The sequence below is a fragment of the Anguilla rostrata genome, chromosome 18, assembly GCF_018555375.3.
Source record: "Anguilla rostrata isolate EN2019 chromosome 18, ASM1855537v3, whole genome shotgun sequence".
In the NCBI taxonomy this organism is placed as follows: domain Eukaryota; kingdom Metazoa; phylum Chordata; class Actinopteri; order Anguilliformes; family Anguillidae; genus Anguilla; species Anguilla rostrata.
The window spans coordinates 7,479,114-7,500,028 of record NC_057950.1 but is presented as its reverse complement, the minus strand read 5'-3'; the positions used below and the strand labels follow the sequence as shown (position 1 = coordinate 7,500,028).

General features: G+C 42.7%; 2 protein-coding genes across 9 annotated transcripts; one reads left to right on the top strand and one right to left on the bottom strand.

The window, feature by feature from the left end:
* Positions 1 to 3,366: 3,366 nt before the first annotated feature.
* On the bottom strand, positions 3,367 to 19,331 carry LOC135245324 (sphingomyelin synthase-related protein 1-like). Of its 8 annotated transcripts, none has more exons than XM_064318331.1 (6): positions 19,227 to 19,331; positions 10,395 to 11,138; positions 7,652 to 7,747; positions 6,592 to 6,709; positions 5,664 to 5,814; positions 3,367 to 4,801 (listed from the first exon to the last, which is right to left on the bottom strand). In XM_064318331.1, the coding sequence occupies exons 2-6, from the start codon at positions 11,120 to 11,122 to the stop codon at positions 4,497 to 4,499; spliced, it is 1,398 nt and encodes a 465-aa protein (XP_064174401.1). In that variant the 5' UTR covers positions 11,123 to 11,138; positions 19,227 to 19,331; the 3' UTR covers positions 3,367 to 4,496. The 8 variants fall into 8 exon arrangements, with proteins under 8 accessions (XP_064174401.1, XP_064174398.1, XP_064174402.1 ...); XM_064318328.1 differs by lacking the exon at positions 19,227 to 19,331 and adding an exon at positions 17,508 to 17,632; XM_064318332.1 differs by lacking the exon at positions 19,227 to 19,331 and adding an exon at positions 17,508 to 17,596 and having other exon boundaries at positions 10,395 to 11,134.
* si:ch211-223p8.8 (dual specificity protein phosphatase 13A family protein) lies at positions 17,366 to 19,388 on the top strand. The gene is made up of 3 exons (XM_064318367.1): positions 17,366 to 17,679; positions 18,302 to 18,519; positions 19,165 to 19,388. The coding sequence occupies exons 1-3, from the start codon at positions 17,519 to 17,521 to the stop codon at positions 19,386 to 19,388; spliced, it is 603 nt and encodes a 200-aa protein (XP_064174437.1). The 5' UTR covers positions 17,366 to 17,518.
* The last annotated feature ends 1,527 nt before the right edge of the window (positions 19,389 to 20,915 follow it).

Below are 20,915 nucleotides of genomic sequence, written 5' to 3'. Positions count from 1 at the left end.
ACCCTTGAGCAAGGTACTTAACCGGAATTGCTTCAGTATATATCCAGTTGTATAAATGGATACAATGTGAAATGCTGTGTAAAAATTGTGTAAGTCGCTCTGGATAAGAGCGTCTGCTAAATACCTGTAATGTAATGTAATGTAATGTAATATTGGGAGACTTTCACAGCATCAGGTGCATTGTTGTGTTAGTAATCTTGCCAGAATGTTACACGTGTCTAAATGGGTAAAGCATCTCAGGTGATTACTGAACTCTGGTCAACGCCCAAGTTACCTAGCCTGTGAGGTGTTCTAAGAAAACCTTCTGGTTAAACCCTGAAGATTTCACTGGCAGGTGCTAATAGTAATACAGAAGGAGCAGGGTCAGCTCAGCACTGTAAGTACTACGACATGTGCTGGCATTCAGAGTACAAAGGGGGGCAAATGTGTTACCTGGAGAATTTTAAGGTATGTAAGTGCCTGAAGGCAAGATATAAACTCGGAGGAAGAAAGGGTTGTGAAGAAATTTAACAGCATCCCCCAGGGATATTAATTGCTTATGGTCATTTCTTTGTTTGAGACATCTTGTCTTTATGAGGGGCCTCGTGCACAAAATGAGAGCTCGGCAATATTTGAGTAAATAGCTGTTGGCATTAGTGCTGGGGGTAAACATAAGTAGCAGTAACCACCTGTTAGCTATTAGGGTATATTGCAGTTTGGGTAGGAATATTAAATAGTCACTGTCTAAATAGTTCTGTCTTTACCAATACGAGTCACTTTACAATAAGGATGTATAAGTAGCATGACTTAATGCAGTAAGCAGGATTAAAAAACTATCAATTAATGTTGAGTAATCATTTACAAATGGTGTGAATGTTAACTAGGTTATGTATAATATTAAATTGTTTATAAAAATATTACATGATGTTACTTAAGGAATACCTTCCAAATACCTTAGTTAACATGCACACCAGTGGTACATTATCACTGCTGCATTACCCAATGCTAATGTACCCCTATTGTAATGCATTACAATTTATTGCATTATTATTATTTTTGAGAAATTATAGTGTTTTTAGTCCAATAAAATCTTAAGACCATGGTATACACTGGCAACCAGCCTATGCCTAATTCAGACATCGCAGTGGAATGGCTGATGCAGCAGAAAATATGATTGTATCGCCATGATTGTAATTCGAGCTCATGACGATTTAGATCCAGCTGAGATACTGTGCAAGGACCCACGAAAATCAGAGAGATTTTGATTTCAAATAGTTCCGGGTGATAACTGACTTCATCTCGACAGATGCTGTCCACCTCCCCATTAGCCTCCAGATCAGGCAGCATCAGGTGCCACTGCAGGTAAGCGGCAAACCAGCTCCTCTCAGTCCTCTCTAAAGGCTACCATTGAAGAAATGAGAGGGGTGCTGACAGGAGTGATTCAAACTCAGCCAGTCTCATGCAAGCAGAAGCTTGTCACAGATGAAGAAGAACGTACCCAGCTCACAACCTAGAGTTCCTAGTCTTGAAGTGGACCATGGTGGATAAGTCCCATAATTATATGAACAAGTAACACAGTTTTTGTGTCACACAGAAAATAGAATAGACACATAGGTAAGTTGCAGTACAACAGAAGGGAAATAGAGCCAGAGAAAGATCACCAAAAACCACCAAGATCACCTGCTTCCAACATAGATAAATTCTGTGTTAAATCAACTGTTCCAGAGTACACACAGTCACCAGTTGAACTCATATGCACTCTGTTAAGAGTTGAATGAACACTGGAGATTTTACTGCGCACCAGTTGGTGACTCATGAAGTGCAGTAATTACCACTAGAACCTGCGTCTTCTGGTTTTCTGAAAAGACGATAATCTCACCAACTGTGGAGACCTCCCGCTACTGGGAGTCTTGTTTGCCCTTCTTCGCTGCTGAACCAACCGGCTCGCTAATGCTAGCCATGCCTCCTGGGCCTTGTTCCATCCTGTACGCAAATGGTAGTGCTTAACTAACATTAGCTAAGTGACGGGGGCAGGGGCTCAGTGTTTCTTCACTTCCAGGTGCCAAAGGGTTTTTATGAGAACTCTCAATATTTAGTCTATTAGAAAACAGCTGCTGGAATTAGGTAAAATCATAATTGTAGTTAAATTATCGACTAGGACAGGGTTGGAAATTTACATTGAGCTCTGGTTGTCATACAGTCACGTGGGTCATAATTCCAGTCATCCACTTCGAACCTGACTATGATTCTGCTCATAATTATAACTTCAAAGCAACCATATTCTAGAAAACTAGAAAAAAAAAATTATTATTTCAGCTGTATTCAAACTGTATTCACCTCAAGCTATTACCTTTGCAACATTTACAGCACTGAGGGCCGGTGGAGAAGCAATCTGCAGGTTTATTTTATGTGGCCTAGAATAAGGATCCTGAGCTCTGCTACCAGAATTACACTCAAAAGAAAATTTCACTTGGAAAAAAGTCTCAAATGAAAATTTAATTCTGAAAATAACTAAAAAATTGTTGGCTGTTCACTAATGCAGGATACATTCTTAATATGAACTGAAATGGTTGCTGCTACAAAATAATTTAAGCTCAAAAACTGTCTTAACAATACAATTCTTTTTGTTTTCTGTTCAACAGAGAACAAATTGTACAGGTAGGAAACTATAAATGTTTCCTTATAAACTGAAGAGTCACATATTATATATTGAAGAGGCATTTGTTCATTAGTGTGTATTGAAGATGCATTTGTTCATTAATGCATCAACTTCTATTGCATAAAAATGTATTCCTCCTTAGCTTATTTTCATGTGGTTGGAACTGGCATTCTACCGGAGCAGCAGCGTTTGGGAAAACGTTACCGCCACAATCGCAATAATCGGCTCCTTTAGTTTATATCAGTTCAAGAGAATGCCCCAGTAGGTCATGGGAGTTCCAGCCATTTTAAGTTCCAGCATTAAATGGAGACAGCAGTAGGTGAAAGTCAGCTCTTTTAATAAAAAAAAATAAAAAAAATTGAGTGGCACTTGTAATGCCCATAATCTATCACTACTTAATCCACACCCACTTATGACACGAGTCTTCAAACACCTGTAATTTAGTGCACCCCAGCATTATGCTTTATGATAGTCAGCCTGCCAACCAGTTACTGTAGCTTGCCTTCGGCAGTATGGCTGCCTCTGGCAGTCCTGATACATGTGTGTGGTTTAGCATGCATTCCCTTGTATACTCTGTATGTCCACTATACACATAACCTACAGGGCGCAATTGGGTAGATGTTTTATTTTTAAATCTTTTTTGAAACTATAGCTAAAATGTTCTCTCTTTCCATCTGATTTTTTGTCATTATCGGACTGAATGAGATTAATAATTGATAAATAATCACTTTTTGCAGGGCACCGCGGTAATCTTTTATTTCTGTTCCAGTACAGTAGGTCATAGCATTACCCAACCATTATATAACATAACAGTCAGCAATTCATATTTAAATTAGTCACAACAAAATTTTAAAAATCATTATAAAAATGATAAAACAGGAAAAAATAAATACAATTTTCAAAGTTAAATTATAATAAATTATGAAAATTGAAACAGTGATTTTAAATGATGCAAATAGGCATCTTTGGTTTGAGGTAAGCCAAGGAGGCTTGTCCACATATACCATATACGTTTTGGATATTTGTTATTCAAGAGATCAAATATGCTCAAAGCTTTTTTTTAAATTGAATTATTATACATCAGCATTCCTACATTAGCACAACCCCTGAAGTAGGCCAGTGCGAAATGACAGATTTAGTGTAAATACACACACACCACATTTCCATAATACTGAAGGTTTGCTGGAAAATTATATTTGTTAAGACAAAATATTCACTTATATTTGGCAATGATTCAAGTCTCTCAATTATCTGCATCAAATAAGAATCAGTTGAAATGTCACAAGACGATACAAAACCAAGAATTGTTATGGCTATTTATGCATTGGCATTGCTACTTTTAAATGGAGAGTAGGTCCAAGGAATCTGGGGGCACCTGTGTATGAGTTAACTCCTCGCATTCCAGCACCAAGACCACGCAGCATGCCATCTTTCACCTAACGCTACAATGATGAACCCTGCTGCTTTAATATCGTCATGTGCTCAATTTTAATTTCTATTCCCTCATCGGCCTTTTCATGAAAATGAAAGTGCAGGTAAAAGCGTCTGGTTTTAACCTCTCCCTGGGCCCACACGCGAAAGACAGAAATCAGACAGCCGGCTTCACTACCCATCGTGAAGCAGAGAGCCTACAGCCCGCTCACCGTTATCGGGAAGCCTGGCTAAAGTCAGCACCTCAGTGCGACGCTGACATCTCAAAGACCGTTACCGCGATGGACACCGCGACTACGACCGGCAAGTCTCCGGGACCCCCAAAGTCTCATCATTTACAGGCCGTCTAAATGGCTCGAGACTCCTGGGGAAAAAAAGACGCTGCCACAAAAAAGACCAACGACCGGCGCTCTGGACGCCCGTGGCGCTAGCCAATCAGCATCTTCATGAAGGCGGGCTTGTCGAAGGGCCAGCAGTACTCGTTGGGCACGGGCCCGTGGACGTTGCGCTCGAAGAAGGAGAACATGGGGAACCAGACGCGCGCCCGGCGGCTCTGCTGGTAGGCCCGCGCGTTGGCCAGCGTGTGGTAGTACATGAAGATGCGCGTGGTGATGTAGAAGGCCACGAACACGTCGATGGTGTAGTGCTCGTGCGCCGCCAGGATGAAGAAGATGCCGAACAGGTTCAGGACCCAGGACAGCGTGTGGATGAAGTTCCAGCCCCGCGGCGTATCTACGAGAGTTACAGAGGAACAGTGTTGTTCAGAGGTTATGTGAAGCTCGGGAAGAAGTATATGTCACACACTGACTGTATTCAGTGCAACATTTTATAATACATTATCTATATGAACTTTATTGAAATTAGTGGTTTTCACAAATGTATATTTGCATATTTGTATTTAAAATCTTTAGCAAATATTTTATATTTAATCAGTCAGATTATGGTATGATGGTATGATTGTGGTTATTTTAAGCTTTTAGGTCATATTTGCATATTTAAGTTTCTCTTCTTGTAAGGGGTGTAATCGGTATGTTTGTGGTTAGCATAGCTGACTTGCACTAATGCTTTATTGACACTGCATCTGTACTCACTGGTATGGGAGTGTTGTTAGCCAGGTCCGGCACTATTGCTTGTATTAATAAGGGGACTGTTTCTAATAAATTCTAATAGGTTGCTCTGGATAAGGGCATGTGCTAAATGGATGTAATGTCAGGTAAGGGCTATGGACTGGTCAAATGATGGGTACTGAGTTTTTCTCCTCTGGAAGTAGTATCATATGGTATCAGATAGGATTACCCAGTCAAGGCCCCAGAGGGTATTTAAACCAGGCTAGAAGACCAGTGCGGGGTGGGGTTTCTGTACTGCGAACTTGCGTTGTGTTTCAGTGACCTTCCCACTGGTCAGCTGTGATTACAATACTCTTTTACTTTCTTCAGTAAAGTGCTTGTTGTCTTGGTGAGTTCCTGCATCGTCCCGAATTTGACTCCACGGGAAGAGGCTGGGTCCTAACAAAATGTAAACCGCTACTGTAAGGGGGTGAAATCAGTCGGCGGTGCCGGCTAAGAAAGCGGCCCACGCCTCGCTCTGCACTCACACTCGGTGACGAAGAAGTTGAGCATGGTGAGCACGACGGTGTGGCCGCTGAACATGTAGTCCCCACAGGTGTGCACGCCCGTCAGGGTCATCCCGAAGCCACTCCAAATGGCCAGCGCCCGCCGCAGCTTCTCCCAGACGTCCCCGTACATCTGCGCGACCCAATCAGCAAGTTAGGACAGGAATCACTGAGAAATCATTCATTCAGACAGGCAAGGGCAAATCAGCCAATCAGGCAGAAATCACTAAAAAAATCTGCCATTCAGCCAGGAATCACCGAGAAATCAGCCATTCAGACAGGCAAGGGCAAATCAGCCAATCAGGCAGAAATCACTAAAAAAATCTGCCATTCAGCCAGGAATCACCGAGAAATCAGCCATTCAGACAGGAGTCGCATACAGGACTTTTCATGATTTTTCAGGAAATTCTGATATCCAGACCCTAAAAGTCTCTGGGACTGCTGGTATCTGGCTTCATTGCGGATCATTTTCTCATACTATCGGCGGTAAAAGAGTGCGATTTAATCAGGCAAAATAAAAAGAATTCCGTTTGGCACAAACCAGCAGAGCCCTGATTGGGGCAGACTGGTGCTGATCACAGAGACGGGCATCTTTATCTTGCCAGCACCATTAATTACTCTGAGCACTTTGGACCTGAATGGCTGTTTATTACATTTAGCCACTTAGCAGATGCTCTCAACCAGAACACCTTCCAAAAGACTGTTATTGCCCACTTCGCCATTCTGTCCTGCCGTCTGATTCCTGAAACATTAAACCTTAAATGCTGCAAAGCTGCTTTTGTTAAATGTACTTTTGCTAACATATTGTATGTACAACATAAATAATCATTTGCATTTACAATATAAATATATGTTCCAAGTATGCAAGGCTGAAAAAACAGACAATGCCATTAAATGTTGGGAGCGATACCTTTTCGGAACACTGCAGGTGCTGTCCCGGGACGGAGAGAGAGGTGACGAACATGGTGACGCAGCGCAGCATGAAGACCGTCCCCATCAAGCTGCAGAGACGTCGCATCAGGATCGACCTGCAAGGGAAAAACCACATATTACATTACATTACAGGCATTTGGCAGACACTCTTATCCAGAGCGACGTACAACAAAGTGTATAACCATGACCAGGAACAAGTATGACGAAAACCCTAGAGAGAAGTACCGGTCCAAGTGCAGGGAACAACCGCATAGTTCAACTTGGACCCTGAAGGTTAAACTGATTAACACTAACACAACGAGAACGGCAACAACGCAATCTATGGAAAAAATACAAGCAGTAGTTAAGACATAGCAACCGCATCCAGGCACAACTGGGACCACATAGCAACCTCATCCAGGCACAACTGGGACCACATAGCAACCTCATCCAGGCACAACTGGGACCACATAGCAACCTCATCCAGGCACAACTGGGACCACATAGCAACCGCATCCAGACACACCTGGGACCACATAGCAACCTCATCCAGGCACAACTGGGACCACATAGCAACCGCATCCAGGCACAACTGGGACCACATAGCAACCGCATCCAGGCACAACTGGGACCACATAGCAACCGCATCCAGGCACAACTGGGACCACATAGCAACCGCATCCGGACACACCTGGGACCACATAGCAACCTCATCCAGGCACAACTGGGACCACATAGCAACCGCATCCAGACACACCTGGGACCACATAGCAACCGCATCCGGACACACCTAGGATAACATAGCAACCGCATCCAGACACAACCGGGACCACATAGCAACCGTATCCAGACACAACTGGGACCACATAGCAACCGCATCCAGGCACAACTAGGACCACATAGCAACCGCATCCGGACACACCTGGGACCACATAGCAACCACATCTGGACACACCTGGGACCACATAGCAACCGCATCCAGGCACAACTGGGACCACATAGCAACCGAATCCAGGCACAAAGACAAGGTGGCATTGTGGGTAATGTAGGTGCAGTACCTGTGTTTGTGAAGCAGAAGAACCAGCAGCCAAATACTGAACAGGACCAGCCCACATGCCTCAGCCATGGCAAAGGCCCAGGGGATTCTGGGTACACTGTGAAAAGGGTAGAGAGGATCTATCATACCACCATAAGCAGGAGCCCTGCATTTATTTAATGGATTTAATGGCTCCTGCCACAAAGACTCTGAAGCTTTAATTATCTGACAGTGATCTTTAGAAATACATCAGCTGCAAAGGCTTTCTTTCTTTTCGGATTTCCTTTTGGGATACTATTATAGGTATACCTGCAACAAAGATAAGTTAGCTGTATAGCTGACTTTACACTCACACTTTAGTATTCCAGAGACTAATCCTGATATTCTCTAATTTGTAATGCCTAGTGCACACTGAAGAATTTTTAGTCAAGATATTGCAACCTAACCGAAGACGACCCTAAGAAAATCCCAAGGCTTTGTGTGACCCCCGTGACCGGGGCCTGTGACTACACGTGTAGTGCGAGCGTTCCTAAGGCAGAAACACCAGCTATTTTCATAAGAGACAGTCACAGGGGTGTCACGGCGAAATGCTCTTCGTTGTTCGGATTTCGTTAGCATTTCGAAAGCCGTGTAGTGTACACAAGGCATAGGTGATCGCAATGTTAACGTAATGTTGATAGTGTGATGCAAGTGTCTCTATGGCTGTTGATGCTACATGCTGTGAGTATGTCTACGCGGAGTGATCTTTGCTTTTTGCCTTCAACCTGCGGCCCCTATAATCAGTAGACCTCAGCTGATACAGGGACTGAACAAACACCACAGATTAGATGTGCAGTTCCAGCTCAGCACTACTGAGGATTAACTCAGAGATGTACGCAAGATGTTGATACACAGGTTCAGCAAACACTTGATCCAAAAGTACACATGCTATGGCAGTGGTTTAATGGTAGTGAAGAAAGATCTGTCAGTAATTCTACAGCACTCCTTTCACTCGTGTTAAAATTGTGCTGTTTTTTTTCCACCCCCATCGATAAGCATCCTGCTGGTGGGCACAGCACAATGTCAAAGTCGATTCTGAGCTACAAGTGATGCTCAGACAAGAGGGCACGCCCCATCAATGAGAAGAATTTAAATGCGGGGCCTTGCTTGCCGAATGGTTCAGACATTAAGGCGTTTAGGCTGGTGTAATATTGATGCAGGTCTGAATGGTTCAGTCATTAAGGCTTTTGTGATTTTGAGGTGGTGTAATGCTGCCGCAAGCCTGAATGGTTCAGGCATTAAGGTGTTCATGAGCGCAGGCTAATTAATACTTTTACAGGCTGGAGTGTCTGTGGTGTCACTGGTTGATCACAAACAGTGAACAGAAGGCACGGTCCCGTGTGGAGTGGAGCAGAGTTTCGGGTTAGAGATAAGATCATCATGTTGTAACCCTGATGGTGTGGTGCCATCAGGAGTTTTGGGGTACAGGAGTTCCACAGATCAGCACATTGTTTCATTGTTTCAGGTGAAACGGATGGGATCCCCGGTTTTGAGGTCAAGGCTTTTTGGGATGAAACAGGATGTGTTCCAGGATGTGAAGCAGGGTTTTGGGGTACACTCAGGCATCCCCACAGTGCAGAGAAAGGTTTTGGGGTACAAACAGGATCCCCCAAGGTATGGAGCAGAGTTCTGGAGGAAATAAGGGGTAATGGACAAGCTTTTGAGTTCTTAGAGATGTTCTGCAGATTGAGCCGATTTGAGCACCAGGACATCGCAGCAGCCACTTCAGTGGCAGTGCCCTGGCACACGGGTAGTAGTGGCACAGTGGTGATGCCAAATTGAAGATAACAAAAAAAGGGAGGGTTATAAAAAATAATAACAAAAATGGAGGCATTTACACTTTAAACTGTGAACCATGTCACCATGATAAACACATTTATAAACATGAAGGCCTCTGTTCAAGCTAACCACATACTGCTTTGTCCTGAATCTTGAGAGAATAAAATAAAGAAGTTTAATTTAGGGACCTAATTAGAATATTTCAATCAATGCGCCAGATTAATCCAGATATTTACTGTTTTTTCTCGTACACAGAAATGTGCTGTACTAAGTTTTGTATTTAACCTGCGGCCTGCTTTTCATCTGTAACTCAGCATGCTATTGGATACCTGACCAAGGAACACTCATGGAGCACATAAGGTGAAATTTAACTTACAGTTGATACTTATATATTAACCTTATATATAGAGTCACAGTACACCCTGTTCACACCTATTCACATCACCATCAGTACATTATGTTCTGCAGTAGCAGATTCCAGCTTTTATCTTACAATTTATCTAAACCAGGAGTGTCAAACTCCAGTCCTGCAGGGCTACAGTGTCTGCAGGTATTTATGGTTTCCTTTCAGTTAGCAGCCAATGAGAACAAGGCTTTGAGAACAAAGTGTGTGGACTCTTCAGTCAAATAATGGCTTACATGAATCACTCGTGCTGAAAGACACCAAAAACCAGCAGACGCTGTGGCCCTCCAGGACTGGAGTTTGACACCCCTGATCTAAACATACACCCCCTTTCTGCAGTATGACATCATAAGACACCTACAACCCTTTACCCTTACAATAATATATTTCATATTACTATAGATGACATAGCTAGCTAGGCTGAACAGATTCAAGGGCAAAGTGTATGAATTACGAAAGCACAAAACGTGTACAGCATTCAATAAGACACCGAACATGGCAGACACACACGGAGACCCCTCCACCAGTGCACCAGAGCACCCACCTGTCCAGGAATATATCGGGCAGGGGCGGGTAGGTCTGCATGTCGGGCACGCGGTCGTGCACGATCACCATGACGAAGGAGGTGAGGCCGCACACCAGCACGACGTAGACGGAGCTCACCGCCGTCTTCCAGCACTCCGGGTCCAGCTCCGACCCGCTCGGCCGGAACTTTCCGTTGGCGTGCTGGCGCTGGTCGCAGAGACCGGAGGCCGATCGGCGCGTGGGCCCGTCGCAGGCCCGGTCCCGCCCGTCACAGTCATGGCCCCGCCTATTACAGGCCCGGCCCCACCCCTCACAGTCAGGGCCCCGCCCATTACTGGCACGGCCCCACCCATCACAGTCAGGGCCCCTCCCGTTACTGGCACAGCCACGCCCGTTACCGTCATGGCCCCGCCCATCACAGTCATGGCCCCGCCCATTATAGACCCGGTCCCACCCATCACAAGCCTGGTCCCGCCCCTCGCAAGCCACGCCCAGCTCCTGCAGGGCGGCTCCGTTCTGCCGCCGCAGTCGCCGCAGCGACAGCATCAGCCGCTTGATGTCGCCCAGGACCCTGATCCCCAGCGGCGGGCTGCGCAGGTCGTACTCGGTGAGCGTCAGCAGGCTGACCCCATCCAGGCGGTGCTCGGTGCACAGGAGGTCCACGTACTCCCCGAAACCCTCCTCCTCCAGCCAGCGCGCCACCTGCTTGGGGCTCCAGCGGGCCACACTAACCTCGGGGGCTGCCATCGCCTTCCCCTTCTACCTGGAACAGAGACCGCCAGCCAGAGCTGTATGAGACAGAACCCTGTATAATTAAAATGATTTTATAAAAGACCCTGTAGTCACACTTTTTTTATTTTTTGACTTTTAGTGTTCATTAAGCCTTAAGATTAATATCGATATTTAACTTCTCCAAATTTAGAAACAGGAAAATTAATGAAATTTCTTTCATTTAAAGTATTTATGAACAGGAGAGCAGAAGGCCTGAGGGGTCATGTTCCTTCTGAAGTGAAGAGTCACAAGTGCATTTTTTACAGACAGCCCACAAAATGGACTCAATGTAGATACAATCATACAATCGTACAATGCAGCCTACCACTCAATAGCTGGCTAGCCACAATCAGTCAACATGTTTTGATGTTTTACTTTTCACCACAGTTTAGAAATAATGAGGCAGTCAAAAGTGTAGCAAATAATGTAGCAAATAGAAAGGGCACTTATTAGCAGTGTACTGCTAGTCTGTTTGCCACATTAGCTTTAGCATTTTGTTATTGAGCATAATTCATGATGTAGCCAGGGTTCAAAGTTTCAAACTCTCTCTTTCACTGTTCTCATGTCTGATACATCAACAGTCAACTATTAATAACATCAGTATATTTAAAGGTTCAAGTGAAATTGGTTAAAACAGAAATGTTCACAGCCTTTTATTGAGAATGATTCACGTATCCAGGCTTCAAAGTTTTAAACTCTCTTTCACTGTTCCCATGTCTGACTTCTTAACAGTCCACTATTAACATCAGTTAATTTAAAGGTTCAAATGAAACTGGTTAAAACAGAAATGTCCATGGCCTCCATTTTGAAAATGCAGAATTCTGAGAGCTAGCTACTGACCTCTGGGGTCTGGGCTTTTCTTGGTGGAATGAACAGCCTGTTAGAGGAAAAGGTGTGTTCATTTACAGGTTGCCATTTCCCTTGCCTGTCTTTACAGGCTGGTATATAGAGGTCTCTAATAATGCTTTTTGCATACATAATTTGCATTGCTCAAAGAATTTGCATCGTTCAGAGAGCTGGTGGTTGACGGACAGTGGCCGCGTAAACTTTAAAAGGGCCAAATGATGGGCCAAATTTGTCAGTTGACAGAGGACTCAAAAACATTTGAGTTTCACAATTGATTTGGAGATTAAAGACGACGAATGACGAGTAGCCAAGAGCATAAATGCTGAGGTACAGCCTACTTTTTGCATTAAACAGAACTGGAGTTCAGTGGAAGTAACCAGGGCCGGCCCTAGGAGTTTGTTGGCCCTAAGCAAATCTGTCCGAGCCGGGGGGGCGTTCGCTTTTTAAAATCCATTCAGTTTTAAATTTATACCGCTAGTTCCGCGATAGGGGATGAATAATGTAGTTACGAAGATAACGTTGTTTACCTTAGGTAAACACTGGATCGTGTGGCCCCCCCTAGCGGTTGTGGCCCTAAACAACCGCATAGACCGTTTATACCTGGAAGTAACTTGTCTAAATGTTAGAAGCGCCATCCTGTCAAGCAAGGCATTATACATATTGTGCTCTGGGCGTAAATATTATCATGTGAAGACAGTAAAACATATTTTTTTAAATTACTGATTTATTTTATAACACTTTTGTGTGAATTAGGCTATTCCTCTAATACCTTTCATCAGTCAGATTTCTATTTGACACAGGAAATTAGCTGAGGGGAATCAAACCGACACATCTTTAGGTAGAAAGGGTTTGAGTGAAGGCCGTATCGATTTCCTGTTCCGTCAGGGGAAAACTCAGAAGTCAGAGTCAGAAACTGCCAAAGTCAACAGCCAATCAGACAGCCTCAACTGAACTATAAAGAGCGCAGATTTCAGTGGCTCACGGGACAGCATTACTTCAACTGAAATACTGTGTCAGCAACCTTTTAAACTATCTCCATTTTAAACCTTGTTCCATATTTCCCCCCAAGTAGATTTTTCATAAAAATCTGCCCAGGAGAGCAGTAAAATGTGAGCTACGTGAAGGATATATAACTACATATGAACATCTTTGGAAAGCGAATGGATGCTCTTATTAGTACAGTGGAAAAGATTTAAATACAAGATAGCAAAAGCAAAAGGTTACGCTTCATACCAAGCTTAAAGCAGGGTTTAAATTTCCCATCTTTTTAGCTTTAATCCAGTGACAAAATGTGAAAAAGGTACGTTTGGAATAAGCTAATACATACAGAATGACTTGCTATGCCTCCTAATAATACATCCATGAATGCATACAATTGACATTTTGTTTCACAAACAGGAAGTTTAACTTCACATTTCATCGAGGTGGCTTTGAGGGGATTGCTCTGTCCATCCGATGTCTAAAGAAATGCATATCTGACTATGGACACTAAAATGTGCACTTATATGTTATTTAACAATTTATCGTGTGGCTGATTTAACTTTAAATAGTGAATGTTAATCATTTCTAAGTTCATTCAGATTGTTGAAAAGGAGCATTTTTTTTTTTTTTTTTGCATATCAAATTTTACACATTTCAAGTTGTCCATGTAGAACCGCATTTCCCATGAATCCTTGGGCAAAGGGGAAAGGTGCAGACAATGCATTTTGTTGTTTCACGAGTTCACAAAGAGTAAACCACCCCTTTATTTTCAGATTATTAAAGGGAACTGATTGATTCCCATATCCAACACCCTGGCCAGTTAACTACAATGGCCTTGACTCATTCCTCCAAAAGGAAGCCTATTGTTTCTGTTCTATCACAGAACTACACTGCAGCCTTGGGTTCCACGGTTTAATTCACAGCTGACTTGCAGCTTGCCGGACTCCCTGCTCTCCGTTCCAAAGTTCTCTGGATAATCTAAACCAAGCGCCGCACACACGTCGCTGCACGAGAGGGGAGAAGTCAAACGGCAAGACAAGACGACTACAAACAAGGCAAGGACACACACGCTGCACAGTCAAGGCCAACAGTGCGTACGTTACCACTGCGCCCTCTCAGAGTTCAGACTGACCTGAGTCTGTACACCCTGGGATATCGTATCGACTTCTGTACAAACACGTTCAGACAGGACTGGCTCCTGAATTACAGCGTTCTTAGAGGACAGGATCCCTCTGACAAACTTAGTTAGAAAATAAACATGCAAATAAGATCAAGTCTACCCGTAACTGGATTTTTTTTTTTTTACTGGGGCAGGAGAAAATATTATCATATTTATACCACGTGTTACTGCATATGCAAAATAATTTCGATTTTAAATAACATTTACATACAGTATGGCACATCAGGGGTGGCATGTAAATATATATTGTATATCTAAATAAAATTATGTGTGTATATATACAGTATATGTATGCACGCACACAGTGCATTCCATAAGCTAGCATTCAGTCCTTCCCACAAGCAAAATTTAACCCAAAGTACCAGAGAGGCCATGTAAAATTCAGTGCAATGTGTACGTAGATAGACAGCGAGACAATTTCTGTTGTTTTGGCTCTGTGTTCCGGGACCCTGGATTTGAAATGAAACAACGGATATGAGCTTACAGTGAGAGTACATCCACATCGGGTGAACCATGCAGGAATTACGCCGCTTTTTAAAGATAGTTCCCCTAGCCAAGTGAAAGTGATTAAATGCAAAATGCATGCTTATCAGTCTGAAAATTTTTGTATTGTTTGACAAGATATCTCACGTCTGAATACGAAACACAGTAACTGAGTGTGTAATATATTTAGAATTACACTGCCCTAACAATAATACACATCTCCCTTGTCATACAACAGTAACTGTATTGTGTCACTGCATGAATATTCATAAGGCACAATTCAGCAGAATGCAAATCAGACAAAGATATGAGGGAGACACTCACTCCATAGAAATAAATTTCACAGCCCACATTTTCATGTTTGCTGAAACCAGACTTGTTTGTTGACCTCCTTCGTTGTCTTTCATTGCCTGATCTAGTGAACATTGCGCCCCATGAAAGATCTATTGTTCTAGTAGTAGACAGAGTGGGCAGTCAAACCTCAACCCTTCTACCACATTCTGCCACGCACAATTCAGCCCCTTGAGGCAGGTCAGATGCACCAAGTGTAGGCCCAGATCAATCATAATAATAGCCTGGCGAACGTGGCTCTCTTCATTTCTTAATTTGCAAATGGAATGGGGCCCGAGTGCATTAACACAAGCAGTGGCATCAGGCCAGAATGCCCAGGGATTCACATTTCCTGCTCCGGCTCCAGTATCCACTGTAACCTACCTCCTGGTGTAAGGCGATCTGGTAATCACAGATCGGGAAATGCTCTTGTGTAACATACTATAACATGCTAAATTTCGATTAACTCACCTTCTGGAGGAGAACAGTGACCTGCCACCCCTTACGAATTCTGACTCAGATGAGAGAGGGAGTATACAGTAGGTTGAGTCAGGGTTCTCAAACAAGCTGACATTGCTGGGCTAACACATCACTGCTGATACATTAAGATAAACTTGTGACAGTGTGTGCTCTCAGAGATTGCTGATGTGTGCATTTTATGAGTCAGGTCAAATTTCCAGTTGACTATACTCAGAGATCCTAGAGATAGTTAATAGTTATGTGCCTACATCCTATTTGGGGTAAACCTCAAATCGCATACTTATCTGAATTCAGAGCAAATCAGATCTCTAAGGAAGAAAGTGTGTCGCCACGTGCTAATGTGTCGTTTCACAAAGCACTTTGAAGCTAGAGAACTTAAATTTGCTGACAGTTATCATACATTTTAATATATACTGTGCCTTACCGACTTCAGATACTGCTGTGAGGGGTGGTCAAAACAACCCCCATCAAATCAGATTAAACAGTGATCTGATATCATCCTCATCCTACAAATATTATAGTCAGAAATATACGGAAGAACGGTTTTTATTTATTTAACAATAAATTAATAGACAATGGCCTTTCTAAAAAGTTATTCCCAACTAGCGCGGTCAAGGGGTGACTTCTACTCTCCGTTTGCAAAGTTAAGCGACCTAGCTTCGTAACATTTTCTATACCGCAATGTAGGCTATTCTGGAGAATGACGACCTCACAAAATCATTGTAGTAGCCACCCATAGCAAGGTACAGAAATTCAGAACACATTATTTCGCGTTACCTATAATATGTTGCTAGCTAGAAAGCACGCAGCAAATTCAGCTGGGAACTATCAATCTGCATTAACTAGGCTGTCATACTTTGAAACTGAATACAATCAATATGAATGTACGCAGTCTGGATGTAAAGGACAGCAGTTTGATAAAATGTTAAACAGTTCACTAGTCAGTCAACATTCTTTTGAACACATTTCAAAGTGAACTCATACCAAAAACACTGTTTTTGCTTATGCCACTTGTTTGGAAATGTGTGCCAACACAATGAATCGAATTCGAGTCAGCCAACAATCCAACAAAAACAAGTTTGTAGCAAAGATGTTGTTGTTATTGTTGCTAGTGTGGTACCTAGGAGCTATCATGCCGGTTAGCTACGAGCTAGTCCAGCAGGACACCACGAAATTCATTCATTGCCCCGCTTCATATTGATTCGACATCTCTCCTAGAAAGCCCACCGACTGTCAAAACGGCATTTACTACATAGCCCAGCTAAGGTTAACAAGCTGACTGTCAGTCAATTCGATGTTGCTATAGCTGTAGTTGATACAAGGGATTTAGTCAGCTACCAAAGAGTACAGTACCGCAAAAGCTACTTAAAGGCAGGCATTTAAAAGCAACGTTAGTTAACTTAGCCAACTTGTGCCTCTCATCTCATTTGGTTCTTGTACAAGCAACTTGTCTGGCTAACGCGTTAGATCACTTACCAAGCACTTCACTCACTCGATAAAACAAGACGCCTCACACGGGTCTATGAAACACCTAGCAATTTTCGATGCAGCTGCAAGCTTGATCCAAATCATTGCTCTTCGAGTCAGAAACATGCTCGAACAGTAAAACATGCTCTTAAGTAAACAAGGAACTGCACGTACGAGTTATGGCAGGTTATTTCGAAGGGTAGCACGGTGCATATTGGGCTAACAGTGACATCTAGCTACTAGACAACATAAATGGCTTGCTGTAGTGGGTGCACTGAAGCAATCCGTTCATGTAAAAAATAGCACCTAAATCTAATCAGTTTTGGACTGCTCCGTTTTAATATCGATTTAACAACGACCCTATTTCGCTGAGCTACTTAGTTTTATCAGTCAACATTAAGCATGCGTTTTACAACAAAATCATTTCAAATACATACACACGAATGTTATCAAAGTGTATGCCACGGAATAAAAAGTATTGAGGTCTATTTTTATAAAGTTGATTTAGAGTTAAATCGGCACCTGTTCACGTCACTCTTGCCACATGTGAAGTAAACAACTTTGCTAACGGAGCTGAGAAGCAAGATTATAGACCCCGAGTAATAATGGCAACGGAGGGATCAATATCGTGTTTTCCGGTCCATGAACACTGCGGAGTTTCCCACGGAACTCCGTCGCTGACAGCGCTAGAGGAAATTCTGCACAGTGGTCAAACCTCCTGCAATCATGTCGATGAGGTATGGCCCAATTTGTTTCTCGGAGACATGTAAGTAACATTCTTTTTCTATAAAGTCCATTATTTATTTTTTAATTTTATTTTATGCCCATTCACACACGCACACAAACACAAGAATGTATTGCTATGCTTGTGAGGACTTCCCATTGACTACATTCATTCCGTAACCTCTAACCCTAACCCTAACCATAACCCCAACCAATACATGCCTAACCTTAACCCTAACCTTAACCTAATTATAACCCTAACCCTAACCCTAAGTCCTAACCCTAAAAGAGCCTCTTGAACTTGTGGGGACCAGCAAAAGGTTTTTTGCGTCATTTTCCTCATCTTTCTATCCTTGTGGGGACATTTGGTTCTCACAAAGATAGTAATACATGTCCACACACACACACACACACAAATATATACAAGGTTGTTGTATTTAGGATAATTCGAAGGACCCTGACAGACAGGGGACCTCAAAACCAGTACTGTAATTATGTTGGGACGGGGTGGCCTGGGGTTGTAGGGCCCAATGCAAGTCCATGGGTCACCATTTGAGCCACCATGGAGTGGACACGCATGCACACGCATGCACACAGAAGCACGGGAACACACGTGTGTGGTATTAATTATATATGCATTGTTGTGGGTGTTTCTGTTTTAACAGGTTTATGTCCCATGACAGATATGGCTTATGGAAGCTGGGGATTACCCATGTTTTGAATGCAGCTCATGGTAAAACTTGCTGTAAGGGGAGCGACGATTTTTACGGCACGACCGTAAGCTACCACGGAGTGCCCGCCAATGACCTGCCAACATTCGACCTGTCACCTTACTTCTTTCCTGCCGCGGAGTACATTCATACAGCCCTGACTACTCCAGGAGGTAACGTTTCCTTGCACACCTCAAAACAAGCAAAGACAGCGAAAACTTCTGCTCTCACTGTGGGTTGACCATCTTTCCGAAATTAACATTTTATGTTATTGTTCAACTGACGACTAATGCTTCACAAATGTTTACAAAATGCAGGTCCCTTGGCATCATATGCAGTATTAGTTCCACTGAAGCAAGTCCCATCTTAATTTGTGTAAGCACAAGCATCACATGTAGAGGCATTTCTTGCTAAGCACCCACCTGAACCTAACATTAATTTGAATTACGTGTATAGGCAGGGAATCTGGTGCTGATTTGCTTCCTGTGATGCGTACTGTTGAATCCCACAGTGTATTCCGCGTAAGGTGAGACATCTGGTGTAGAGCGAGTATCTTGTTTGGCCAGAGTCAGCCATTGATGTACTGCTTAACACCATGTTCATTTAACACAAGCATTATATTATAGTCTCTTCAAGGGAAATTCAACAACTGAATTGTACAGCTACAGTAAGCTAACTTCAAAGAAAACATATTTATAAAAAAACAAAACAAAAAACAAAACCACAATACACCATGAATTCTGCTACAGAACTTTTGTTTGTATTTTCCTGGGTGAATTCTTTTCTAACCGCCCTCTTCACATCTTCACGGTCCACAGGCAGGGTGTTTGTGCACTGCGCGGTCGGCGTGAGCCGGTCGGCAGCTCTGGTGCTGGCTTACCTGATGATACATCACGGCCTCTCCCTGGCGGACGCCATCCGGAAAGTCAAGGAAGCCCGGTGGATTTTCCCAAACAGAGGATTTCTCAAACAGCTGAGGGCCCTGGATATGAGTTTACGCGGAGAGGGAATGACAGAAACTGATGATGGACAAATGACGTGAAAAATCATAGCGGAGGGTCATTATCATAGGAAGTGTAACATCTTTTTTCCCCACAGTGTTACTGATAAGCTCTAGCAAATAACAGTTGTACCCTTTGCCCTGTTTTCATTTGGCCATATCTAATAAGATATAGCACCTCAAGGATGAGGTATGCAGGTTTTTTCTTAGAATTCTAAAAGCATTCTTTAATCTGGGTGGAGAGGTTAAGGGTAGATATTTAACACTGACACAGGGGTAGTACCTGAAAAGGAACTGAAGGCTACAAGAGATGGAGAACTGAGATGAGAACAGAATACTGTTCTATACTGCACATACTGTATACATTTCATGTATAGATATTCAGAATTTAGATGTGTGTGAACTTGAAGAAACATAATAAGCATCGTATGTCATCTTATTGCGAGGGTATAATAAAAGAATGAACTTAAATGTTTTGAGCACAAAACTGCATAATGGGGAACACGAAGACATTTATCTATTACTCCTACTATAGTCATAATCATAAATAAAGTGCAGAGATGCCATTGGGAGAAATATTTGAAATTAAATTAAAGTATGACACACATACGAAGCTTGTACATAATCCAGAGCTTTCTGTTATGCAGTCAGAGTAAACTACATATTGCAGTTTAGAATAATTTGAACCCAGTGTAAAACAAAGAACATGAAATCTAGAATGTTTTTTTAAATATGTATATCGGTCAATGATTGGTCATTATTTTTGGATAACGACTGCCATTTCACATCTGATTATCTACCTTGGCACTCTACGTATCCACATAGTACAGTCAGTTACGTAGCACCGTACTGGATCGCTCTAACATGCCGTGCTTCTACCTAGCAGGATACATTCCACAGAATTTCACAGCAGTCCATGTATGTGGCCCCCCAGCTGAGGCCCCCCCCTATATATAGCAGCTACGGAACTGCTTCGCCCTCTTCCCTGTGCGTTCCATAGAGGTTGAGATTTAAGTGAATCACTGTCAAACAGCTCTTTGTACAGACACGAGTATACTAGCTATCTATTCAGCTGGGTAAAGCTACATTACATTATAGACATTTAGCAGATACTCTTATCCGGAGAGTCTTACACATCTTTCTCAGTTTTACTTTGTCAAATTCAGGTTAAGCACCTTGCAAATTTTCTAATGTGCAATTACTTTATATTTGCTGACTTAAAAATAAAAAATAAAACAGTAAATATGGCATGTGAAAAAGTGTAGGAACCCTGTCACTCAGTATTTAGTAACACTAATTTTGGCAGAAAGCTTCCAACCATTTCTCAGAGCCAGCTAAGTCTTTCTGTTCTTATTTCAGGAGTTTTCTTTTTCACTTCACTTTCTTGCAGAACCCTTCTAGTTCAGAAATTCTTAGGTCTCTTGTTTTGCATGCACTGCACGTTTGAGGTCTCTTCAAAGATTTTCAATTATATTCAAGTCGGGGGACTGTGAAGGCCATTCCAAAACCTTAATCTTTAATTCCTTGAAGTAGTTCATGGTTGAATTTTGACTCTGGGACATTAGCTTC

Excerpts from the sequence above, each read along its gene's own strand:
- LOC135245324 (XM_064318331.1), bottom strand. The coding sequence starts at position 11,122 with ATGGCAGCCCCCGAGGTTAGTGTGGCCCGCTGGAGCCCCAAGCAGGTG. Across the intron at positions 7,748-10,394 it reads CCCGATATATTCCTGGACAG|TGTACCCAGAATCCCCTGGG; the intron begins GTGGGTGCTCTG and ends CCCTTTTCACAG. Across the intron at positions 6,710-7,651 it reads CTTCTGCTTCACAAACACAG|GTCGATCCTGATGCGACGTC; the intron begins GTACTGCACCTA and ends TTTCCCTTGCAG.
- si:ch211-223p8.8 (XM_064318367.1), top strand. The coding sequence starts at position 17,519 with ATGGCAACGGAGGGATCAATATCGTGTTTTCCGGTCCATGAACACTGC. Across the intron at positions 17,680-18,301 it reads AATTTGTTTCTCGGAGACAT|GTTTATGTCCCATGACAGAT; the intron begins GTAAGTAACATT and ends CTGTTTTAACAG. Across the intron at positions 18,520-19,164 it reads AGCCCTGACTACTCCAGGAG|GCAGGGTGTTTGTGCACTGC; the intron begins GTAACGTTTCCT and ends CACGGTCCACAG.